The sequence below is a fragment of the Orcinus orca genome, chromosome 17, assembly GCF_937001465.1.
Source record: "Orcinus orca chromosome 17, mOrcOrc1.1, whole genome shotgun sequence".
NCBI classification, from domain to species: Eukaryota; Metazoa; Chordata; class Mammalia; order Artiodactyla; family Delphinidae; genus Orcinus; species Orcinus orca.
In genome coordinates this window covers 4,354,775-4,381,869 of record NC_064575.1, presented here as the reverse complement: position 1 = coordinate 4,381,869, position 27,095 = coordinate 4,354,775, and the positions used below count along the sequence as shown (strand labels likewise).

Genomic DNA, 27,095 nt, shown 5'->3' with positions numbered 1-27,095 from the left:
GGGAAGATCCCACATGCGGCAGAGCGGCTGGGCGCGTGAGCCGTGGCCGCTGAGCCTGCGTGTCCGGAGCCTGTGCTCCGTAACGGGAGAGGCCACAGCAGTGAGAGGCCCGCGTACCGCAAAAAAAAAAAAAAAAGATGAGATCCTTGAGGGGGGGAAAATTCATACAAGCTAAAAGTGCTAAATTATATCTAGGTATTTCCAACCAAAGTTCACAAGTGTCCTGATGTCTTACAGACACATGGGCTCTACGCTTGGGCTGATGCCAAAAAGGAGCTGGGGAAAAAGCTTTTAATCTATAAGTTCACGTGTCAATAATATACCAATTGATATGCATGAAAGGGGCAGTATATACTTTACTCTTTTCATCTGTTACTTTAGTTGTGTGTGTGTGTGCGTGTATTATATGTAATATGTATCTGTTATCCATACCATACACACGTATATACAATATTTCTTTAAAAAGTCATTGAGCTTTCAATTATTCCTATTCACTTTTCATTGGTTTAATTACTTCATTTATTCATAGAGCCAAAGGAATTGGGCATTTAGAAATTAAGTATAAATACTTCAATGTATTTTATCTTCAGATTATCTTTGTATTTTCTCTTTTGCTAATACTTGAATTGCATATTCTTGCTATGTCAGTAGGAAAATTTATTTCATTTGTCGTGTTCACAGCAATATCATAAAGGAATAGGAACAAAGTGTCCGCAAAGTCAAGGTTACTGAACTAGATAGTATATAGTTAAGTAGGACAATGGAAATAGGAGAAGATTTAAAGGACATAGTCATTTTGGGGGATCAAACTTTGACTTACATGGAGAAAAAAATTTTTTTTCTTCCACACAAATACTTAAAGTCTCAGTGTGGTTAAGATACATATGGTCCTTCATTTCAAATAAGGTTTTGTTGAGAAATGCTAATTTAGAAGTGAAAAAAATTTATAATATTTTCTTTTAGAAAATTTCATGGTCCTATGCAAAGATCAAGCACTAAGAACGGACCCCTCACCCCCTACAGGGGACCCAAGTAGACCCAGCCCAGGAAGTTAGTTGGAACCCACAGATAAAGAATCCAGCGTTTCCCATTCGTATGCTAACCACGGCTGGCTCTTTTTGGATTCTTGAGTTACTCTCTGTGGAGTGGACGTTGTAATGGTAAATTGAAAATAAAATCTTAGGAAGAACTAAGCTATACATATGAAAATCAAACTTTGTTCCTTTGTATGTTGACAATGTCTCTTTAAATCCTGATACTTTAAACTCTCTGTTATCGGTGGATCTAGAAACTAATACACGTTCTCATCACCACACAGTCTGATGGCAATGCGGCACTTTAGGAATCATGGAAGCAAGATTAAGTCATGATTCTCCTTGGAAGTAAAAATGTTTTTGTTCTTGTTTGTAATCTTGAGAAAGTGTGTAATTTATAACATGGTGGAGGTGTCATTGCCGTCACAAGAATTTTTGACTAAAACATCAAAATCTTCAAGTATGCTGGATAACAGAGTATTTACAGTATTTGGGAAATCACTGAAAAATTCAAACTTCTTACTTGCACCCTCCTGACTGCATTCTCACCTCCAAGACAAAGCACAGTACGTCACATTTTTAGCCACACAGCACTTATTTTGACTCTTGACTTGTTAAATGAAGGATCAAGTTGAGAAATAATTTAGGACTTACATGATTGAAGAGTGATGGGGTCTGTTGTGTTTGTTGACTGACATTATTATAATCTATTATTTACTCGTGGAATCAAAGGTAGAGTTCAACTGAGCAATTCAATTTCCAAAGATCATTAATTAATGAAGCTAGTGACTCGTGGTTCGGCACCAAAGTGAAGAATCTGCCATTATAATCATGTTTTTCCTTCTACAGTTGGGGGTGGGATGTTTTCACTAACTGCTGACAAGAAGAGCATCTTCCTGGGCCTCTACTGGTGACTAGATAATGTTTTCACATCCAAACAAAAGGCTATTATCTTTTAGTGGACTCTTGCTTGAAGGATCAAATCATGGAGTACTAGGAAAATATGTCTACTGATAAAAATCATCCATTTTTTAAAACATTGCTTTGGGGCTTTGTACCAAAGGAAGTCCTAGGTCGAGCCCTCTGTCACTTCCTGTGGGTGTCATCATAGGGACAGCGGTCTCTGTAGGATACACCCATTACAGCTGGTGGCTCTAGACCTTGACTATTTAAAGTTAATTGGACAGTCCAAAAAACTGAATATGTTACACTGATTTTTTTTTTAAGTGACTTGACTAATATTTAGTATATCGGTTGGGTTAATATAAAACCAGGGAAGGAAGTTTAAGACATCTTCCACTGTGGTCAGGTTTGTCATAACAGATGGAAGAAAGTAATCACTTACATCTTTGATTTCCTGGGAAACATTGGCCAGTCTTGACAAGCCCTTTCTAGTTAAGCTGATTCTCTTGTCCCCTGATATTCTGATAGCACCCTTGGCCAGGTTCCTGGGGGCACCAACATGGCAAAGTAGGGTGATCTTGCAAGAGACGCATGTTCTTAACCTGCCGAGGCAGGTTGATGGGATCTGTGGACCAGTTTCTGACATCCCAAGTAACTATGATGCTTAAAGTATTTTAAACGATTCCAGGTCTATAAAAAAAGTGATGATGCTTATATGTATACCCTATATTTTTTTATTACAAAAATATTGAAATAATCCATGAGTTATTCCACTCTGCACCAACTATAAAAAAATACTATCAAAGTTTGACCGGCACTTTTAATGCAACAAAAAGCACCATGACTGGGGGACGCTGGGAACAGAAAGTGGGGAACGTTTACTTGTTGGACGGAGGTATTTAAAACCCAGAAGCTTGTTGTAAGAGTGCGACTTTACAAAGGACTCAAATACGAATCTTAGCTGGATCTAGTGATAAGCCCTCAATCGGTTCAGAAGGGTTTTCTTATAGCATATTCACTGCATCTGTCTGCTCATACTTACTAAAATGTGTCCCAAAGCCTCTAAAAGACACACCACTTTGACCTTGGATGGGGGAGGGGGGAGTCTGTACACAGCGAAGAACTTGACTGTTCGTGCTCTCTTCCGCTTTCGTGGGGCTCACGCCTCGTGCTCAGCCCTTCAGGGCGTCCCCGTCAGTCCCGTGCTGGACGGTGTTTGGCACTAGAAGGGTGTGGCGTGGCGTGTTCTGGAATCCGGCCTCTCCGCACTCACGCACAGCCTCCACTCCTGGACCTGAGCACAGCCCGGCTCTCCCTCCGCTCTGCCTCGACCTTCCCGTGTGAGCTGCACAGGCCGGGAAATCAGACGCTCGTTTTGCCTTTTTCTCCCGCTTCCTCTTCGTGGTTTTATCAAATTTTGGCAATTGAATACTGCATCCTGATTATCAGTGAACTTTCATCCCCAAGGTATCTAGCTCCTTGGTCTCGTCCAAAGCCAGCCATGGGCTGCGTGGGGTATCTGTCATGAAAGACGTTCTCAACGGAAAATTTAAAATGAAAAAAAATCCTGACGTGTTGAAAACGAACCATTCCATCAATTCTAATACATGCGTAAACACACTTGGGTTTTCTGTCCATTGGATAGGCTTTTCACGCATGGGATTGGTTTTCACGTGAGAATGGTTTATGCATTCTTTCTAAGCTTTACTTTTTTCTTTTTTTTTTTTTTCTGGAGTCTTGAGGAATATGTTTTCTCTCTCTTTGCTTTTATATTCCCGTGGGAATCACAGCTTTGCATCAAAAGAAATCACCTAAGCTATTTTGACAGGATCGGTGTGTGTGTGTGTGTGTGTGTGTGTGTTAGTGTGTGTGTACACGTGTGTATGACTCAGTATATTTTTATGCAAAGATCAGTTAACTCCATCCAAACACCCTACTGATCGGAGGCAACATTTCCCATAATAATAGTACCCTCAGGTGGATGTGCTGAAAGGCGGGGCAGGAGGGGTTGGTGGCAACAAGGGGTCCTACTGAGCTGGCCTGTTCCCTTCAGATGGAGCAGTAGGGTCTCTGGGCTGCTTTTTCCAAGGAGGCCAGCAGCAGGCTGTCAGCTGATGGAGGGCCAGACACGCATCCTGATGATGGTCAGACTGCGACCGGCACAGCTCGCTGCCCTACTCCAGGGCGGAGTTTCATTATCGCCGCGACCCGGCTGTCACCCCTGGGTCTGGAGCTTGCGGCCCCTCCAAGCCCTCTTGCTTTACAGGGTGGTTTCGTACTCCAGCCGTTCCTGGATGAGAGCATCGTCTTTGTACTGCAGCCTCGGAGGCGACGGGGAACCTTCAAAGGCTAAAATGGCCTTTCGGAGGCTTCGGTCCAAGACGTGTCTCTCCCACGCTGGGTACCTATTCCTGAACAGGTCAATTTTAATGACAGATTCTTCAATCCGTGGTGGGCGAGAGGACGGGGTGGACGGGGCCGTGGGTCTCACCTGAAACACAGGCACGCACCCGTCCCGCTCTGCGAATTTCTGGTCGCGGTCGCCGGCCACGCTGCGGGTGTTGGAGAGGGACCGCAGGGCGCTCGTGGCCACTTCTGGAGACGGCGTGAAGGCAGCGGCGGGGTCCCCACAAGCACAACTTGGGGACCGCCCGAGTCTGGGTCCGTTGGGGTGAAAGAAGGCATAATACATCAGCATAAAAACGACGCCAGTTAAAAAGCTGCTGAATACCACACACAGCGCTGGGATGGCAAACGCGTCCGCGATCTGGGGAGCCTTGTAGAGGTACCAGAGGGCACTCAAGGCCGTGTTTTCCACAAGGATCACAAAATAGTAAATGAAGAGCCGGCAGCGTGTCCTGCCCTCCTTGACGTTGAACCAGCTGAAGATGTAGATGATCCCCACCACCATGTCGAACACGATCTCTTCCCATTTGGTGATACAGAACTCTGTCTCACAGTGGACGATCCAGAAGGTCATGACGCACCAGTGAAGGACGATGAAGATCCCAAAGTAGAGCTGGAAAACCGAGGCGAAGAGCGCGAAGGTGATGACCCTGGCCGCGATGGTGAAGAATTGCCAGCAGAACTGGAGGACCACGGCCATGTAGCTGATGGGCTTCTTGTCATCACGAGAGTCCCGGAGGGCCTTCTGGTAGGAGGCCAAGGCCCAAGCCAAGGACACGAGGGAGGCGGCCGCTGTGAAACCTGCAAAGGCAAGCAGGAAGACAGGCTGTCAAAAGCGAGATGCAGTGTCGTCCCTGGAAAGAAGCCACGTGGGGCTGGGGGCTCGGGGCAGGCTAGCTTCTACCACAGCAAAGCTCTTCATTTCTCTGAGTTTTAGCTGGACCAGACACTCAGATGGGGGTCCTAGGATCTGTCCTCTAAGGGGCCCCAACTATATGGACAAGACATGAGGCTAATGGGAGTGCTCCTGGGGACCAGCATGGAGCCTGGGGCTGAAGATGGGACGGGTGTTAGCTTTCTGTGTATTCGGTGTAAAGAGACTAGGGAGGTCCTTTTGTCTGGCGGGAATATAACTGTGGATGGGAGGTAGACAGAACTTGGTTGCTATTTCATCTTTGCCACTTATGACCTGCATGACTTTGGACAATCATTTAAATTGGCGTCCTCATTCAGAAAGTGAATGATCTCCAGGGCTCCCTGTCAGCTTTGAGATTCTGTGATTGAAAGGGACAAATAATGACAGGAAACTTGAGGGGCTAGTTGGTTCACCTTTCTGCTTCTAAACAAGAATAAATGTAGTTCATTCACCAAAGAAAGTTAACTGCTTCTTGAAAATAAGAAAAGGGACCCATGGAATCTCCTTGGCCACGTTTCTTGTGATACCTGGTGTGCAGTCTGTCCTGATATGATCCGAGACTCTTCCTACAGCTTCCTTCCACTCAGAAGAAGAAATGTCTGCTCACCATCACGCACCTCTTATTCTTTCACAAATTAAATATTGTACAGAAATCACGTATCAACCACTTTTCTTACTATGCAGTGAGCCCCATTTGGTGAGTATCCCCCCAAAATTATGTTTCCAAATTAAAAAAATCATTCTTATCGCTCTCCTCCACTTTTGCTCCACCTGCTGTGTCTGAAACGTCACCTCTGTGGTCGTGGTGTGGACCAGGGCTCACCTGAAAACACACCACCTCCTTCAGGAGAGAGCTCTCTGGGGAGTTCCACTTTGTCACCGACACGTCAGGTCAGTCTGCGTCGCAGCTGGTTTACTTAATAAGCCGTAACGAGGCTTACCAACGCTATCAAAGGTTCTGTGCGTTTTTAAGTCCAGCTGGCTTTTCCTCACCAGATCTACTCCTAAACATAGTTCTCCCGCTATGGAATGGGGGTTGCCAACAACTTAGGATGGAGTTTGCGCTTTTCTTCTTATACTTTAATAGAGAAAAGCTGTTGTCTATGGTCCTTGAAGGATGAATTTCAAAAAATGACTTTTGTGGGAAAGAGCCACGCTGATTGATAGAAAAAACATTCAACCTCAAAAACCATTTCTTACACATTCTCCTTGAGAAAGGTGAACTCCAAAAAACAATTATTGATAAAGAAAATATTTTCCAGCAACGCGTCTCATGTCTGCTCCCAATCAAGCCAGCAGAGCATCCCCATCTTACACTGGGCCTTCAGGTGTTTTTCCGGCCAGCAAAAAGACCTTTCATTACTGCAACCCTCAGGCAGTGTAGGCAACATTCCTAGGTCCGTTAGCCACCAGTGCACAAAGGAGTTTGCGATAATATAACTTCTAGGCAGTGGAAGCACCAACATCTATTCTAAAGCACCTCCAAGAGTGAGAAGAGAGGGAAGGAGGAAAAGTTACAGAAAGAAGAAACAAGGTGAGAGGATGGGAGATAAAAGGTGATGGAATAATGATGCGAAGGACATACTTATGATCAGTTTCGTGTATAAGAACAAAGCATAGTGCCATTTGAACGTCAACACCCGTGTGTGGGACGCAGAAGCCCTCAGGAGCTCGCTCCTCATTGGCACCATTCGCGACGGGGCGGGTTGCTTCTTGCGCGGACTGTGTTCTTATGCATTTGAGCTGTGCACCTGGCCTGCTTCTCCGCCTGCACGCCCTCCGGGTTTCCACCCGCCCGCATCCTTCGGGACCGCGCGGAGCACAGCGCCACCTTCAGGAGGATGGCTGCATTGTTGGTCAGGCTCCAGCAAAGGAAGGAGCGAGCGACTCCATCGGGCCAGTCAGATCAGGGTACCAGTTATTGAAGGCTGTTATTCAAAGCAGTGAAAATAGTAAACAACAACAACAGACTTTACGTATACAGCATCCTAAAATTATCCGTTGTCAGATTTTACGAGAATTGGAAAATTAGCTTCATCCAAATTCCCCTGTAATCATCACCCCTTTTATTATCATGCCCTAAAATAGGAATTCAGCCTGCATTTGACACCCCATGAAATTGTTATGACAGTATTCTGGCAGTGGAAAAATGAAGACTTTCTATCAGCTTTGCTTTCTACGTATCTTACAATTTAAAAAGTCATTACCAATGGCAAATTCCGTGCCCATCGTAACCGTTCCCTTCATGAATTATCTGTTTCACAAGAACTAGAATTTCCCTTGTTCATTTGATGGTGATTTTCTTTTTCGTCTGTTTAGCAATTAATTTGTATAAGACAAATATATGCCTGAACGGAAAATAGGGGCCATTTTAGAATTGCTCCTCATTACAAATTCACACCCACCATGAAACGCTTTAATTCTTTTGCTTTTTATGCAAATGACATCAGCTCAGTTGTTTCAAATGCCAACGTAGATGTCCTCCACAAGGCGCTGTGTTATTATAGGGGTAGAATTCTCTAGAACTTCTGAGGCGCTGTGCTGGAACACGGAACTCTAAGTGCTCCTTTAGCCAACAACATATATTTTAACTTTTTATTTGAAAAGAATTGTAAACTTACAGAAAAATGGCAAGAATGAAAATAGTAATTGGACACATAGATCTTTGCCCAGATTGTCATTCGGCCTCATTGGCTTTATCACTGCCTTCTCTCTCTCTCTCTCTCTCTCTCTCTCTCTCAAACATTTGAAAGTATATTGCACACACCACAGCCGCTGTGTTCCAAATTTACAGGTTGAAATCCTACCCCCTAAAGGTGATGGTATTAGTAGGTGGGGCCTTTGGGAGGCCCTCACGAGCAGGAACCCTGGAGAGAACCCTAACTCTTCTGCCATGTAAGGATATCACGAAGAGTCTTCCACCCAGAAGAGAAGAGCGCTCTCACCAGAACGTTCTGGAACCCTGACTTCCGGCTTCCAGATTCCAGAACTGTGAACAAGATGTTTCTACTGTTTATAAGTCCGTGTATATAAGTCCATGGTATTTTGTTATAGCAGCTGGAAAGGACCAGCACAATGATTCTTTACCCTAAAATACACCAGTGTCTCTTTCCTACGAAGAGGGGTATCCTCTTAGATAACATTTATCGACTTCAGTCCATTTAACATTGGTACAATTTTTCTTTTTAATCCACCATCAGTGTTCCATTTTCATCAATTGGCAAACAATGTCCATCACAGGATTTTCCCTCTGGTATAAGATTGAGTCTAGAACCAGGTATTGCATTTGCTTGTCTTATCCATTTAGTTTTCTTTAATCTGGAATGTTTGCACAGACTTTTTTTGCCTTTTATTATTTGGCATTTTTTGAAGAGTACAGTACCTAAAAAAGAAAGAAAGAGAGAGAGAGAAAGAAAAAGAAAAAGGAAAGAAAAAGAAAAAGGAAGGAAGAAAAGTGTTCCTCTGCCTCATTTTGCGTTTGTCTGTCTGTTTCCTCACAGTTATGCGTTCTAAGCTGGAATACTACATAAGTGACACTGAACAATATTATTCCCATCACATCATTAAAATACTAAAATATAAAGATTCCTTCTGCAGTCCTGGGAGGTGTACAGTGGGTCTCATAGTATTTTCTTTCAAAACAATGAATAGCATAGAGCTCATGAAAACTTCATTCTAAGGTAAAAACCAGCTCCAGAGGACTCCATGGGATCACACTACTTATTAAAACGTTAAAAAAGGTGATAAGACCTCAGAGCTTCCCTAGAGCAACAATCTCATTTTAAAGAAAAGAAACTGAGTCTTACTCTCAGGTGTTAAATGACTTATCTACCCTCCTTCCTCTCCCTAACTTGTCTCCAGTGGAAATTATGGAAGAGGTGTGGGCAAAAGTTCTATCATCTGCATTTAAACATTATCTCCTCTTGGAAATAATGGATAAAGGGATTAGGATGGGATATAAGACCCTTGAAATATTACAATCCCAGAGATCACTGTATGTTGAAACCTCTAAACTAGAAGGCGACTACTTCTGGCCCCTGAATGAAATTAGTTCTCTCTAGGAGTATGTTTTATATCAAGCACACCCCCGCCCCCATTCTCTTCCTTCAGATCACTTATCCCAGCTTATAATTATGTTTTATTTTGTGCTTGTTTAATCATTGTGTTTCTTACTGGAGTGGACCTTTAGGGAAGGAAAAGTACCTGCTTATTTACTTTTCTGTCATTTTGTGCCTTGCATGGTACCTGGCATATATTATGACTTGGAAGGAAGAAAGAAAGAAAGGAAGAAAGAAAGAGAGAGAGAGAAAGAAAGAAGGAAAGAGAGAGAGGGGGGGAGGGAGGGAGGGAAGGAGGGAGGAAGGAAGGAAGGAAGGAAGGAAGGAAGGAAGGAAAGAAGGAAGGATTCTAAAGATAGAGTTAGAACCACAGATAGAATGAGACATTCAAAAAATGTGCAGCATTCTTCATTGCTCTCCTGTTCTGCTTCTTTGCAATTTCAGCCTGAGCTGCAAATGCCAAAACACTGTGAAATGAAACCTGTCCTCCCGTTGTGTCGTTCGTGGCCTGAGTGTAAACAAGTGTTCCTGGAAAAAACCTACAGAATGCTTTATAGGATTTATAGCCTAATTCCCTGGCTGTAGGAGATTCAGGGAATTGAACCAAGTACTCTAATTCTTTGATTCTTCGACAAACAGAATGAGCCTGTCTCTTTCCTTCTCCCTAGGGAGGGCAGAACTGCCCTCCTGTAGCCCTTCCCCTGCTACAGACCAGCCAACGGTTAGTCTCAGGGAAACACCTGGCCACTGGCCCATGTTCACAACGAATCTGCAGCTGGTGAGAAGGGCTCTTTTTTTTTTTAAAGAAATTATTATTGTGTAAAATTTCACACATACATAATAGCAGAGAGAACAATAGAACAGGTATACCCTTCATGCCGAATTAACTCCTAGGTCTGAGTTCTGAAATCCATCACGAGGGAAGCGTGAGGTTTGGCCGGCAGGGGGCGCCTCTCGACGGAGCGTTGGCTCGCGCCTTCCTGAATCTTCCTGATGCCCCTCTCCCTCTACTGCGAGACAGAAGAGCTGTGCTGGAAGCTGACTCGCCCATAGCTGATGTTTCTCGGCTCTTCCTGCGAAGCCTGAACTGGTAGCTCTCAGCGCGACTCCCTCTAGCTCAGCTGGTCCCCCAGCCACCTGCCAGCGCTCCCTTTCCCCCGAGACAGGAAATGCTGTGCTCTACCTTGAAAAGCCACATCTCTCCGGTTAATCCCTCCTCATCTTTCAGTTTCCAGTTTAAGCACCATTCCTCTGCTTAGGGAAGCCTGTCCCAGTTCCTAATCTAAGTCCAGCTCCCCTGCTATAAGCGCGCACCACACCTTGTGCTCTGCACACGCACCTCAGCGTGCCAGCAGCATCTCTCTGCTTGGGTACCAATTTCCGAAAATAGCCCATTTGTCATCCAGTAGCTGCTCTCATATTGCCTCCCAATCTGCCCACCATCTCGATCGCAAACTTATTTCCCTTCTTTCCACCCCATTTCTCCATCCTGTCCATTTCAACATGTTTTGGAGGAAATTTTAAGTATTTTCTCACCAATGGTTTGGGAACGGATGATTTACAACTTAACTCTCCTCGTTATGGAGGCGAGATTATCACATGACCATTCATAACGTATATAGTCTTTCATCACAAACAGGATAACTTTTTCCCCCTAAAGTACAGTCCCTGAACAAACAGACAAAATATTGAATTTTAGATGACCACATAATGTTGATTTCTTGCAGTCAAAACAAGTTATGGTTTCCTTTTTTTCCCCTTCTTCACTCAAGTCACAGAAGATAAAACCTACAGCTTTTGACTTTGAGTTCTGAGTTTCTCTTACCCAAAAGAAAGATATACACTCTAAAAAATAAATTAAAAAAAAAAGTTACAGTTCCGTTAGTGAGTAGGAGGCACATAATCAGAGACAAAGAAGGAGGGAGTGTTTGTGGGGTCCTTGCTTTTGTGCACAGGGATGAGCTAGGTACCTACAGCCTTTGTCCAATTTAAATTTCATGATGACAGTTTGAGGCAAGCACTGCTTTGCATTCAGGGAAACAGAGGCCCAGAGAGAGGCTAAATAACTTGCCCAAGCTGATGTGATTAGCCAGGAGGATAGACATCTGAATTCATGGATTCCAAGCTCTGCACCATGACCACAGACTGGATGGGATCGGCAGCCACAGCAGGTGGGATGCGGTGTGGACAAGTGTGTGAGGTGTAGAACTCTGGGCCGGTGGGACGGAGATGACCCCAGAATAGTGCCACCCTCAGGGGTCTGACCCCAAAGGCTTCCATCCAGCTGCTCCTTCAGACTCACCGTGACCACACTTATTCCCAGGCCAAGGGATCCCATTTGGGTTTCTTTGCAAAACATGGATCAGAAGCACAAACACCTAGGAGGAAAATCAGGCTTTTCTTATCTTCGTATTTTCCAGACTAAACAGCCCTCCTAATTTTCCTGATTTTTTTTTTTTTTTTTTTTTTTTGACCACATCACACAGCTTGTGGGATCTCAGTTCCCTGACCAGGGATCGAACCCTGGCCCTCAGCAGTAAAAGCATGGAGTTCTAACCACTGGACCACCAGGGAATTTCCTTTCCTGATTTTTTTTTTTTTTTTTGCGGTACGCGGGCCTCTCATGGCCTCTCCCGTTGCGGAGCACAGGCTCCGGATGCGCAGGTTCAGCGGCCATGGCTCACGGGCCCAACCGCTCCGCGGCACGTGGGATCTTCCCGGACCGGGGCACGAACCCGTGTCCCCTGCATCGGCAGGCGGACTCTCAACTACTGCGCCACCAGGGAAGCCCTCCTGAATTTTTATCTGTGGAAAAATGTTGCCCAATTCAAGAGTAGCTGGTCATGAAACCAGAAAGGTTTTCCATTTCTTCAGCATGTTTAGAGCTTGTCTCTTAGTCACAGAGATAAAAGCAGGAGATCCACTTGGCTGGACTCTTACCGAATTCACCTAGTTGAAAGAATGTAATAATTGAAAAAATGTAAACCCCCCTATGCTGTGATCTTTGTGGAGTGAGGTGAAGGGAAGGAAAGTAATACAAACTTCACTGGGTCTAAGACGTTCGAAACCTTCTTGCATTGAAACCATTTTATCTCTGTTTTAAACCTTGTAATAGTTGTGATTAAAAATATTTAAATGCTTTAATATGTTTAATTTTGGTAGGGATACGCACTCTTCTCGTAATCCATCCTGAGGATTTCAGCTTCTTTGCAAGGCAAATTTAAGGCTGCTAAGGAGTTGATAAGGGAAACACTGAATTGAAATTTTAAAAAGTATTTTAATAGGAAAGCAGTTGAAGAAAGTTGTTGGGAGAAGCAAAGTGTCTCTCCTCCTTAAGAAATGTGGAAAGTAATTGCCTTCTGATTGGAAGAAAAAAATCTTAGGTGATCTCACATAGCTTCAGCTCATCTTAATTTTTAAATTATTTTTAGATTAAAAGAAAATTCCCAAGAAGGCAAGCGTTCTGTGTGTAGGAATTTGAAAACATCTAATAGTTCTTCTCTTGGAAAAAATTCTGTATTTAGGAGAAGGTGAGAAGTCACCATTCTTTGTACAGTATTACAAATTGCAAGGTTAAATTTATATTGAAAATAAAAAGATGATAGAAATGACTACTCAAAAGACATAAAATAAGTAACCCTAGATGCCCAGTAGAATTAAATTTTTCTTTAGAGTAAGTTTATTTTCCATACCATTTTTTTTTTACTATCAATCACTCTATTTTTCCTTATAGATTAAAAAAAAATTATTTATTTATTTATTTTATTTTTGGCTGCTTTGGGCCTTCATTTCTGCACCCAGGCTTTCTCTAGTTGCAGCGAGTGGAGTCTACTCTTCGTTGCGGTGCGCGGGCTTCTCATTGTGGTGGCTTCTCTTGTTGCGGAGCACGGGCTCTAGGCACGTGGCTTCAGTAGTTGTGGCTCGTGGGCTCAGTAGTTGTGGCTCGTGGGCTCTAGAACACAGGCTCAGTAGTTGTGGCGCACGGGCTTAGCTGCTCCGTGGCACGTGGGATCTTCCCAGACCAGGGTGCGAACCTGTGTCCCCTTCACTGGCAGGCAGATTCTTAACCACTGTGCCGCCAGGGAAGCTCTCTATTTTTTTCTAGAAGTTTTCGTCTGTTGGATGGTAGGGGGTGTAGTGGGGCAAAATGAAGAGAAACGAAAATGCCAAAAACAGGGACAGAGACAGGCAGACAGCAGCTGTAACCTTCTCTCACCTGGCAAACAGGGACACAGATGGACAAGAGCAAAATTAAAATAATAATTAAAAAAAAAACCCGATGTGGTTGACTGCTCTGTGGTTGACTTTCCACATTGTTTAGCCCCTTATTCCTCACAGCATCACTTCTTGAATGTAAGTATTTTGTCCATTTTACAGATGGGGAAACTGAGGCTCAGAGAGATGAAATATTCTTATCAAAGGGCGGCAAACTTTTTCTGTAAACATAAGAAATATTTGGGGTTTTGTAGGTCGTATGGCTCTCTGTCAGAAGTTCAACTTTGCCCTTGTAGGGAGAAAGCAGCCATAGACGATACTTAAACGGAAGAAAAAGTAGGTGATGGGCTGCATTTGGTCCATGGGCCTTAGTTTCCCGAACCCTCAGCTGACCCATGGACACATTTTTAACAAGTAGCAGAGTTAGGATTTACCCATCTTTTTCTGACTTAAAACTCCCTAAACTCATTGAACCATTTTGGACCAATGATGAAACCTGGTAACTTTGGGAACACTTTTTGAGGTGGCTATAGTGTGATCGCTGTCTGGATTAAAGCCCAGAGGCCCTGTCACCATTCACCCAACCAAAGAAATGAAGTTACAGGAGTGCGCTGTGGCGCGGTATCCTGTACCTAGGATGACGTCTGGGCATGAACAGTCGACTGTAAAGTTATCTAATCAGGAGCACGAATGCCACACCTCAGTAAGCTTAATCATTTCCAGAAAAGCAGGTAGGCATCTGCAAAGTGAAAGGGCAAGACGGCCCCCGGGTTCAGGCGGTTCCCCACCTGTGGACAGACCAGCTCCTGCTACTGGTGAGGCCCCAACCGTACCAGTGGAAGTGTCTGAGACAGAGTCTTTGGCTGTTTCTCTTCCCTTGTGTCCCAAGGGGCTTCTCCAGTCTGCCATGCATGTAAATGTGATGGCCCGCATGCCACCAATCACCTACTAGTGTCACCAGTATAGACAGTTACTGGCCTGTTTAGAAGGATCTGTGATTCAGGGCATCCCTGGGAGAGTGACAAAGTCTGGGTCCCCGGGGTTTAAAATCAAGTATTAATTCTAATGAAGGCTGCTGTCTACGCACCCACATTCAGAGTTATTCATGCTTAGAGAACTTGGAAGGGGGCCCAGAGGATACAAAATGGTGACACTAACCCAGGGTAAATAGAATTAACAAGAGTGAAGCATGCAGGGGCGGCAGGTGGCCGGTGTCGGGTGGGTGGCGAGGTCGGAACAGAGCCAAAGATGTGTTCTGTGGGGGCGGGGCGCCGGCATGTGATGCTCGCGGTGACATGAGGAGGCGTAAATATTTGTGTCTCTGGGCACGAGAGCCAAGAAGGTCTTTTCTGGTAGGAGAGTTGAGAATCTGCCTACATGGAAGAGAAGAAGGTGAAAAGAATGCCCCTGATGGAAGAGCGTCCAAAGCGGAGACCTGGGAGGACACACCAGCCGGCCTGTGTGTGGACACGTGTGTTTGGTGCCTTCATCCAATGATGGGAGGATAACAGGGTTGCATCCTGAAGGCCCAGACCCAGGTCCTCCCCTGCTTCCCTCCTCTCTGTCCCTCCCTCCACGCTTTCCTCTGACAAACACTGACACCTATTAAGTGCCGGTCGCTGAGGACACAAACGCAGGTCCCTAGAGGGACAGCACGTCGGCGTGGGAAAGAGACATACTCCAACGTGGTGAGCAGAGTGCAGAGGAGAGAAACAGACTGTACCCCGAGGGGAGACAGCCCAGCCAGGAGCCGAAGCTGAAGGTGTGGCCGAGGCTGGAGTGAGGGCGTTTGAGCAGCGGAGAGCTGGCCAGGGAAGCCAGGAGACCATGGACGTGACACGCCAGGCAGGAGGATGGGGGCCTTGCCTGGGAGCCAACGGCTCCTTCAGGAGCTTGGCGGTGAGGCGCGTGTGAGCCCTGAGTGGCTGGGAGACACCCCCGGCAGAGGTGGGGGGCTTGGCAACACATCCATGAAAATGGGGGGAAACTCTACCTACTGACCCTGAGCCTCTGCGCGAGTCACCCGATTACACCTGTTCTTCACAGGTTTGAGTGAGGGTCCATGAACGTGTGCTCTTTAAAGTATTGGTGAGCAGAAAACTCTACAGAAATAGGATTAGCCTCTCCAAAGCCTAGCTTTCCTCTTAATTTTGCACCCTCTGCCCCCTCCCCAGGAGCTCTTTTATGTCTGGATTCTTACTGAAGGAGGTTGGCTTCAAGAGAATAACAGGACAGAGAAAGAATAGAATAGGAGGTACAATTTATAGCGTAAAGACTTTTTCTCTTTACAGATACGAAAGCAATTCTTTTGACAGGATCCAGTTTCTAAAAGTCACTTGGAAATAGGAGGAAAAAATAGTTGGCATTATCTACATAGGTGGAATATGTACTTCATTTTATTTGGATTAAAAGCAGGTAAGATGGAAGCCACTCAGTTGAAGGAAGGAGCGGAGGTGGAGATACGGTGTCAGGGGTGCAGGGAAGTCTGAGGCAGGAACAGGTCTCCGTGGCCCCATCTTGAGAAACCCAGGTGATGGGGACAGTGTTGGTCACAGGATTTCCCTTAACTGTGTACAAGAAGCGAGGCTCCCTGCAGGAGGGCAGGGCGCGGCCTGGGGCCCTCCCGAGAACGCAGAGGGGGCGGTGCGTCGGGGGGAGCAGCTGCCCCCAGACCGCCTTGAGGCCCTCGGGAAGGACAACGGACTCTTCATTTATCTGCTTTCCATTGCTTCTTTCCGCTCGCTTCATTCCACAATTTCTGGCGGAAATGGATGTCCTTTCAAATAAAAGCCCTTTTTACACCATGATGTAGCGTTCTCGAAGGATCCCCAACGTCGAATTGTGGGGCTCCTGCGGGCTTCAGGAAAGAGGCCTTTTGGGGGGTGAGGGCTGGAACCCCCGCTTCTGCTCTCATTTCCCGGCGCCCTGTCCTTTGGGTTGCCTGCGTTTTCACTCTGCAAGGAAGAAGCCGGGTTGCGCTCGGACCATTTAATAATGCAGCAGTAAATTGTGCCTTCCAGCCCCGCCAGGCCTTTCTGGGTGATTTACAAGAAATGACTCGATACCCCGAGGCCTGGGATTTGTAGCATTATCTGCTCTCACGGCGGGGCTGGCTCAGAGAAAGGCGACCCGCCGGGAAGGGGGTGGGCGGCGGCGCAGGGGCGCAGAGCCAGGGAGCGGGGCCTCGCAGCCGCCCCCCGCATCGCCCGGCGTCTCCGCGGTCCCGGACCTCCGTGCTGGCCGGCGGTGGGACCCTCCGTGCTCTGTGAGCATCTAATGCTGCGCGAAGAGCGCCTGGGGGAGGGGAGGCACCGCGCTCCTGTCCCTGCGCAGCTCACATCGCCCGGCTCCGGAGTCAGGAGGGGGCGGAGGGAGGGTCTTGCCTCGGGCCTGCCGGGCCTGGAGCAAGTTGACGCCCCTCCTTTCCCACCTGCTGGGCCCCCTGCGTCAGGACCCCATCGGGCACAGCCTCCTACCTGGTCCTTCCCATCTCCATCGCCCACCCATAATCGGTGCTCATTTGTGGTTGAAGGGAACTGCCCACAAAAGGGCATCTGATCAGATCTCTCCACAGATGAAAACCCTTCAGGGGCTTCCGGCTGCCCTGCTCGTAACCAGGTATCAAGCCCTTCCAGGACCTGCCCTTTGAAGACCCTCCGGTTCTCTCCTGCTTCCCGCCCCTCCAGCCCCTTGCTCTGTCCTGCTGTGAAACGGCGCAGGACCCTATGGTCCTTACCCCCCACCCCCACCCCCCGTGTCCTCTGCTGGCCTTTTGTCTGTGGAAAAACGTAGGCCAAAGAATCAGATTAATCAGAGAAGTGAGAAAATGCAGAAGCAAAGGAAGACAGTCCAAGGAGACCAAATAATAATAGTTTAGTCATTGAGCATAGTCAAGGACCTGTAGTTCCTCCTTGAGGGCTCTGGATAACATTCTGAGCTGTATCCTGGGAGCTGTCTTACAGCTACTGAAACCCTCACCAGGTGGAAGAAGGTAACTACGTGATGACCAGGCTGTAGCAGCCGTGACAGAAGCTGCCACAATTCCAAGAATTGGCCTCAGAGAAATGGGAACAAACCAACGCTGGAACTGAAGATTACCTGTACCGAAAACGATCGAGATGACGCTGGTCAGACCACCGATGACCAACTTCAAGATGCCTGTCAGAGCTGCCTGTGCTGTTTCTGCGTGCCTCCCTCCACCTATAAAAGCTTCTGCCCACTGATCGTCGGCACGGGGCGGGCAGAGTTGGCCTTTGGACAGGAGTCCCCCTCGTTTGCCCACATCCAAAATAAAGCAAACTTACTTTCCAACAACCTCGCCTCTTCGTTGGCTTTTGAGCGGTGAGCAGCTGGACGCCACTTTTGGTTACACTTGGGCCTCTGTGTCCAGCCCACCTGGCAGACTCCTTCCTCCCTTCCTTCAGCGTCTACCACCGCAGGGGAACCGCCATGCTGCCCCCCTCCACCATGTAGGGCACCGAGAGGGGAGCCTGTCTGCCCCTGGGTGCTGTGCTGTGGCTTAATCCCACGGACAGACTAGACTCTTAATCTGAGGGCTGAGGCTAGGAATTGGGGAGAGTGGCTGTGAAGGCACTTTGTAAACTGTAAGGGTTTTACAAATATTAGGGGTTGTCTCCAATGCTCAAAAAATAAAATCCAAAGGAGAGAACCTCACAGTCTGGATATACTGAGGAACATTGTGAAATTTCTTTTAATACTTCTCTGGGTGTGAGCGATACCTTCTTGTCCAAAAGGTAGCCTATCAGACCTGTCAAGGATTATTCTGCTCTCAGATGAGAAAATGTCCAGCACTTTGGGAGATCTTAAAACTTGTGAAGGATACCCGGCTTCCAGGTCCTCTGTGCAGGGGTGCAGAGAACAGTCCAACCAACCCTTTCTAGTATAACCTTATGTTAGAAATAAGTGAGCCTTTCACCAGCTCAGGTAAGCTAGTTCCATGTGCACCTTACACGATTATAGCAAGGCTCCTCCCAACAACTACTTCTACGAATACGAGGGTCACCTTTTAGCTGACCTGTCATATTTCGAGGTGCCCTCAATATTTTGAACCAGAAAACTCTGGGAAAAGCCACATTTACTTGAAATGACCTATGTCACTGCTAGTTTGGGATGATTATGGAGATTTAACAACAAAATCACTAAAAAGATATAGAAAAAGAAAGGATAAAAAGAAAGGAAAAGCGGGGGGAAAGGAGGCAAAAACTTTGACTCAAAGTAGAAATTATTCCTGGAAGTATGAGTTCACAGCTAAGTTTTGGCTTTGACAGGGTTGAAGACAAGCTACCCCAGAATATGACACCTTGGCAAACTGAGTATTTCAGACTGAAAGAACTTGAGAAACAGCAGGTACAGAAAGGAGTTTCTGACCTTTTCCTGAAGCTGGTCATGAGATCCTCACGTGAGAGGCACCCGCTCCATCCCAAGAGGAAAGGAGCATCCTTATCTCCAAAGACGGAGGGACTCAGAGAGGAGGCAGAATGAACAGGCCGTGCTAAGTCTCCCCCAGTTTACTGCATACACATGGCTTATACCCCATTTGTCCTTTCACATTTTCCCATGACTTCCCCATCTTCATCAAACCCAGTATCAAAACACGCAGGTTTTTCTGCTTCTTCATGTCTTCACACCCTGCATGAGGATGAAGGTTCATGTGTCACGTAAAACACCTATTAGATAAATGTGTAAGCTTTTCTCTCGTTAATCCGTCTATTGTTACAGGGGCCCCAGCCAAGAACTTAGAAGGGAGGAAGGAAAAGATATTTTTCAGGTCCTACAGCTCTTACAAATCAGCTTTTGAAAGCAACACAGTAAGTGGTTATGAAGATCGCTAATAGCAAGCGAGAACCGGCGTCAGGGGACAGGTGTCTACTGAGAGGCTTGCAGACCTGCTCGGAATCTGTCTGAAACAGAAGGGAGGAGGGGCAGGGCTCCCGAAACTGTGCTAGATGACTAGGAAATGGTGACGAAACAAAAAGGTACAATTTCTCAACCTATATAACATTTGACATGCATGTGTGATTAAATTGAGTTAAATAGTACGAATAGACATTCAGCTATTTCGTCTCCATCCCCCAAAGTTTATATATTTAAATTGGCTTCAAAGCTATTTTAGATCTTCTCCTTTCATTGACAAAATGGAGAATTGCTTTATACAAAGAAGCACCTCAGAGGGCTTCCCTGGTGGCGCAGTGGTTGAGAGTCCGCCTGCCGATGCAGGGGACACGGGTTCGTGCCCCGGTCCGAGAAGATCCCACATGCCGCGGAGCGGCTGGGCCCGTGAGCCATGGCCGCTGAGCCTGCACGTCCGGAGCCTGTGCTCCGCAACCGGAGAGGCCACAGCAGTGAGAGGCACCTCAGAAACAGGTAAATACACGAATCCCCAGTTCGGTCTGTAGCCTGAATTTGGAAGACCTTTAGAGGCCCAGATAAATAAGTAGTAATGACCCCTTCATGATCGCTTTTCACACTATCGTGCTTCTTTTGAGATTCCTTTGTACTTCACTCGTTCAATTCCACAGACACTTACGGGGGCCCTCCTAGCCTACCTTGGTTCTGCCCTAGGCTAAGGCTGAGAACCCCAGGGAGATCCTCGTCCACCGCTCTGCAATCTTTTGGATTTCTGACCCCTGTCTGGGCCTGGCCTTCCATCACGTTTCCCCCTCTGACTGCTCTGTGATGCCTGAGCCAGCCCCTTTGGAAAGCCTACCCTGCCCTCTCCCCACTGGCTAGAAGCTCCATTTCTGTGTCCCTTACCTCCTCGCGTAACCTTGATTGCAATTTTCGAGTCGTTTATTAGCCTTCTCTTTTTGTGAGCTCCACGAAGGTAGGGACTGAGCCCTATTGATTGTTATACTCCCAGAGACTTGAAAAATGCCGAGCACACTTGATAATTACTAGATAAATAGCACTGAATTGAACTGAACTGAACTTGGATTTGCTCTAAATTGGGGTATTGTTAAGGATGCTGTTCTTGCCTGTAAAAAAGAGATACAAATGCCCTGGATCTGGAACCATTTATTAGTGTCCTGGGGCTAAGCTCGCCCTAAGACACAGACCATATGAAACACGAATCATCAAGATTCCAATGTGCGTTCCTTCCTTGACCAAGACGTGTCCCTAATGGAACAGAAGTAAATTAAATGCATGCTATCACCATGTGCAAAGGTTTCTCAATTAGGATTTTGTATGCCAGCAAGCAGTTAAAGGACAGTCATTTCCCAAGGCAGAGACCTTTAAACGGAAATGAGCAATTCCAGATGCAAGGTTCTCTCGAAATCTTCTAAAACTGACCAGAAGAAATTATTTGAAGGTTTCTAAAATACATATAAGGGTGATTTTGACTGCATGAAGGATACTAAAGTCTGAGTTCTCAGCAGAAACTCTGGGATTATATGTGTCTTAGAATTTTTCAATTAGTACAATACCAGGAACTGTACAATTTGGAGATAGTGATATATAAGTGGTCCAAGAGTCATGACAATTACATGACCGCTCTGAAACAAATCTATTTCAGTTTATTCGGAGTGATAAACTTGTAAAAAAGACTTGAAGCAGATAATTATAAAATAAACATAGCTAAGTAAATGATTAATAGACAATAAGAAAAAAATAAGAGTGACACCACAACCCTAGGCTAATATTATTATTCTAATTGAACACTTCAATTTATGTCTGAGCTTCCAAGAAGCCAAAGTAAAAAAGTAAAAAGATGAGTTAAATAATTAAATATTAATTAATTATAATATTAATATACAAATATATAATATGTAAATATTAATTAATAGTTAAATAATTCTCAGTGTTGGATAAAAGCAAGTAGTACTTATCATGGTAAAATATTCTAAAAGCGGTGAACCAGCAAAGTCACTGTACTCTTCATGGGCTAAGTGCTGGGTTCACACAGCCTATGGTTTCCATTACAAACTTTGCCAAAAATCTAAGACAGCTTATATATGCAGTAGGTCTGTTCTGCGTGGACTTTTCCCCTCAGGAAAGGAGAAAGGGCAGAATGGCCTGAAGATATGAATCAAGCATGGCATGAAACCAGCTTTTATCAGAGATTAGTAGGGAAAAGGGATGTAAACCATGGACAGATAATGAAGCGGGGTGCGTGTAATGTGGTCTCCACTTTGCAAAAAAGACGAGATTTTTAAACAAAATCGGTGTTCTCTGCAAGGTGGAAGGTAGGGAGCTGGCCCTTCTAAGGCTTCAGCAAGGTGCTTGATAGGACACTGAGAGAAGGCAGACAAGAAAACACCGCAGCTGCTGCTGAGGGTAGTGATGGAATGAGGCCTTGCAGGATGGGCCTACCGCACGCTTGACACTCCGCTGTTCCTTCTGACTGAGGTCCTGAGCGGGCACACTTGCAACTGGTGTGTGATTTCCAATGTGAGCCCTTCAGGACCATATCTATTTGATCTCTAGGCAGCAGAGACCCCAGACTGACTCAGCAGTCCTTCCTCTGCATTACCCACTTTCCTAAGCCCCTCTGGGATGCCCTGTGGTTCGACAGAGTTGCATCTGCATCTTATGCATTCATGGCAGGGGGAACACGAAAACTTTTATCAGGATACAGGCTGTGCTTTGGGAGGACAATTGAATTTTGCCCTTACGTTGTCCCAGGGCTATGAAAAGGGGCTACCGGTTTGTTGAAAGCAAGCACCAGTTGTACAAATCCATATTTGATAGTGCACATCCCATATGACCAAATGTGATGGCCCTGGAAACAGTTGCTTAAAAAGTTTAAATATATATTTTGATATAAGAAGATTATTTAATGTGTGGTGGACATGGTCTGAATCAGAGCAGATTATTTCAAGTGTCTTCTTTAGCTTTGCTAAGATTTGTTTTTGAAGAAAATTCAGGTGCTGAACCACCAGAAAGAAGACCAATAAGGAACTAGAGGACTTGAACAATCAAGGTACCAACTGGACCTAACAAACATAAACATATAAACAGACATGTTCCGACATAAACAGAACACTCCACCCAATGACAGTAGAATACACATTTTTCTCTAGGGTGTGTGAAACATTCTCCAGGGTAGACTACCTGTTAGGCCACAAAACAAGTCCTAGTAAATTAAAAAAGATTAAAATTATACAAAATATCTTTCCTGTTTACAAGGGGATGAAAGTAAAAATCAATAGTAGAAGGGAAACTAGAAAATTCATAAATATGTGAAAATTAAACAGTACAATGTGTCACAGAAGAAATCCTGAGGGAAATTAGAAAATATCTTGAGGCAAATGAAAAGAAAAACAAAGCATATCAAAAATCATGGAATGCAATGAAGAAGTGCAAAGAGAAAATTTATACCCGTAAATGCTTACACTGAAAAAGGAGAAAGATCTCAAAACAACAAGCTACCTTTACACCTTAAGGAACTAGGAAAAGAAGAACAAACTAAACGCAAAGGTAGCAGAAGAAAATAATAAAAATTAGCACAGAGGTAAATAAAATAGAGAATAGAAAAAAATAGGAAAAATATCAATGAAACCAAAAGCTGGTTCTTTGAAAAGATAAAAATAAGTTGACCAACCTTTAGCTGGACTGACTGAAAAAAAGAGAGAAACAAATTATTAATATTAGAAATGAAAGTGGGAACATTATTACTGATTTTATGGAACTAAAAAAGATTATAACAGACTACTATGAACAACTGTATGCCAACAAACTGAAGAACCTAGATGAAATAGACCAATTCCTAGAAATGCACAGCCTACTAAGATTGAATCATGAAGAAATAGAATATCTGAATAGACCTATAAAACTATAAGGGGATTTAATCGGTAATCAGTAACCCCCCAACAACTCTCCCCACCCCCACCCCCCCGCCTCCCCGGAGCTGATGGCTTCATTGGTGAAATATACCAAATACTAAAACAAAACAAAACAAAACCAGCAACCCTTCTCAAAGGCTTCCAAAAACTTGAAGAGGAGGAAATACTTCCCTTCATTCTACGAGGTCAGGTCAAGATTACCCTGATACTAAAGTCAAAGATACACCAAGAAAATTACACACCAATATCCCTGATAAATACTGATGCAAAATGTCCTCAACAAAAGGCTAGAAAACTGAATTCAGCAGCGTATTAAAAGGATTATATCACACAACCAAGTGGCATTTGTTTCTGGAATGCAAGGATGGTTTAATATATGAAAATCAGTCCATGTAATACACTACATTAATAGAATGAAGGAAAAGAAAACCCACATGATCATCTCACATGATTCAGAAAAGCATGTGGCAAAAGTCAGCACTCTTTCATGATTAAAAGAAACACTCAAAAACTACGAATAGAAGGAAACTACCTCAACATGATGAAGGCCACATGTGAAAAGCCCACAGGTAACATCATACTCAATGGTGAAAGATAAAAAACTTTTCCTCCAGGATCAGGAATAAAATAAGGATGCCTACTTTTGCCACTTCTATTCAACATAGGATTGGAAGTTCCAACCAGAGTGATTAGGCAAGAAAAAGAAAGAAAAGGCAACCAAACTGGATAGAGAAAAGTAAAACTATCTCTGTTCGCAGGTGACATATCATATGTGGAAAACCCTAAAGATCTCACACACACACAAAGAAACTGTTAGAACTAATACATTAATTGAACAAAGTTGGAGGATACAAATCAACATGTAAAAATCAGTCCCCTTTCTATGCACTAACAATGAACCACCTGAAAAGAGGAGGAGGGATGGGGAGTTATTGTTTCATGTGTACAGAGTTTCCATTTGGGAAGATGAGAGAGTTCTAGGGATGGACAGTGGTGACGGTTGCACAGCAACGTGAATAGACTTAATACCACTGAACCATACACTTAAAAATGGTTAAGATGGTACATTTTATGCTTTGTGTATTTTATCACAACAAAAACAATCAGGTGCTGTTCCTAGCTAAACTTAACCATTAAAGCAGACATTGCACAGAATATCCTGAGTATTACACCTTGTCTGTTTCACTTAATTAGTTGCCTGCCGGGAACCCAAAGTTATTTGGGTTTGAAACCCACGTAATTCCACCTTGATCTCTCCTATTTCTATCCTTTTGCTAGCACCTGCCCGTGGGGTGAATAGCTGTTCTTAGTTACCTGTGGGAACGTGTGGTAGAATGGCAAGAGGTTGGATTTGGGACCTCTGTTTAGACTTAGAATTGAAGGCTAGCTCTGCCCTCATGAGCCCTATGACACGTGGAGCTTCAGTTTTCTTATTTGTGAAATAGGGTTAATGACAGTAATTTCACAGGACTTTGAGAGGGTTAGATGAGACTGTAAATACAAAGGCACCTAGTATGGGCCTGTGGGCACCAGAGGGTTCAGCAAATGCTGGCTTCCTTCTTCTTTTGCTTCCATGAGTGATGAGTCTTCCTGTGCAAGGGAATGATGCCCGTGCCACGCAATTTTCACATGTTAGTGGTGGGAGAGGACAGGAAGAGTGGTTTTAGTGGTTTGCATAAGGGTGTCCTGTGGTTAGCTAAACTGTAAGGTCCTGGATGACAAGGACTGGCCGTCTTTGTCTTTCATCTATAGGTCTAACATGCTGCTTAATAAATGCTTAGAGAATAATGCGTGAATTTTGTCAACGTGGCAAGATAAGCATCAAAATGACATTCACCTAGCTTTGATGACAGGGAGGGAAAACATAGGTCATCTGGACCCTTAGGAATAGAATATGGCTTTCAGTGCTGCTGAAGATAAGACTTTAGGCTTGCAGAAATCTGGAGAAAAATTAAAGCTAGAAAGAAAAATAGAACTCAAGGATTAAGAACTTATTATTCATTTTTTCCTTCTTGCTGCAATGTTCTCATTTCTTTAAGTTTTTTGGCCCAATTTTCAGGAGCAGATGCTTTTCCCAGGACCTCTGACCAAATTGCTCCCAAACCTACCCCTCCTCCGTGGGCCACAGAGCCTTCTGGGGGTGACATTTTGGGCAGGAACAGCGTTTCTTCTTACCTCTACTCTCAAATTCTAGAGAAGTAGAGTGGAAGAAATGAAAGAAGAAAATGAATGCTATTGTATCTTTGACTCTATTATGTTTCTTCCCTCTTACTTTCAAGAGATCTGCATGCTCTGTTTCCTACAGAGATGAGGAAAGCACACCCAGGGACTGATAAACTCAAAACTGGAGGAAAGTCTCTGGGCTCCATCCCGAATTCCAGCTGTAGCCCAGACAAAAGAAAACAAACTCAGAAAGAAAACCCGTGGGCTAGAGACGGAGCAACAGCTGGATTTTAGCCGACCACTGTGTAAATACATAATTAGAGACCAAATTAGTGTTATTAGTGCAGGATGGCTCTCCCTGCCAAGCTGCTGCCATCAGTCACTTTAAATGCTCTCCCCATCATCTTTGCAAGTTTCCGCTTCTGGCCTGATTGGTCCCAGGGACCTTCCCACAATAGGCCACTGCAGAGGTGGAGCGTGAGCTCTCTCTGCTTGTTAACTGACTACCCTTCAGGAACACTTTTCAGGTTCTTAACCTGTAAATTTGCAAAGATAATACCAGAAAAGATAAGACGAAGCCCTCTGGAGCTGAAAAACTCTGCTCCCAGGGTCCCAAGGACTAACCGATGTGTGTCACATGGTAGGCAGGAAGTGCTTTTCAAACAGCAGGAAGGATAATATTGAGAGAAAGTTGCCTTAATTTAAGGACCATGTTAATAACCCATTTCTTTAATGAACCTCTACACTCCAGGCATTTAAAATAATGATAATGTCTCCTTGATCTCAAGTAATAGTATTTTGCAGTGCTTTTTCATATATTATCTTAGTGTAGACGGTGGTTTGATATTTTTCACATGTGGTGTTTAACCTGTGTGCCTATAGTTTCCATAAGATGACTATCTAGAAGTCAGTCAACGCCCCTCTGGTGTCTGAAGACATTAGTTAAAGTTTCCTCATCTAAACAGAAGATGACCAAATAAAATAAGATGGCATTTTATCTTATGTTTGATTCAAATAGCAGATAAATTTGCGGAGGCTTTATTTATGGCCAGTGAATTCTTCTTTCTCACACTAAGTATTGCCACCTAGGAAGGCACTAGAATAGTCCAGTGGTTCCAAGCAGGGTCTCCTAGGCACGCTGCCTGGATGGAATCCTGGTGCTGTGACATTAGGCAAGTCACTTCCCATCTCTGATCTCAATTTTCTCATCTACAAAATGGGCACTCAGTTATGCAGCAAATTTTCGTGAACACCCACTTGCAAGTTTCCAATTCTAGGGATGCAGCAGTGAGCAAACCCTAACACGCCCTGCTCTCCTAGAGCTTAGATTTTATGGAGAGAGGATGCCATAAACACCTAATCATGAGGGTGAACGTGTTCTGAAGAAAATTAAAGCGGGGAAGGGGGACGGAGAAGGATGGGTGGGGAGGCTAGTTCTCCAGGTGGGTGGGAAGCCCCCCAGGATGGCATTTGGCAGAGCTCCTGGAGACCTCAGGGACAAGCCCTGCGGGGTCTGGGGGTGGGGGGGGCAACTGTGCAGAGGGAAGAAGTGGTCGTTGCAAAGTGCTGAGATGGGGCTGCCTGCACGTTAGAGGAA

The 27,095-nt window shown here is 44.9% G+C and overlaps 1 protein-coding gene across 1 annotated transcript in view; it reads right to left on the bottom strand.

Annotated features, from left to right (window-relative positions):
• Positions 1 to 3,640: 3,640 nt before the first annotated feature.
• Positions 3,641 to 27,095, bottom strand: part of XKR4 (XK related 4) — a 322,820-nt gene continuing 299,365 nt past the window's right edge. Inside the window, exon 3 of the mRNA XM_049700608.1 lies at positions 3,641 to 5,144. Coding sequence (XP_049556565.1) covers positions 4,198 to 5,144 — 947 coding nt within the window. The 3' untranslated portion in view covers positions 3,641 to 4,197. The remainder of the gene's footprint in view (positions 5,145 to 27,095) is intronic.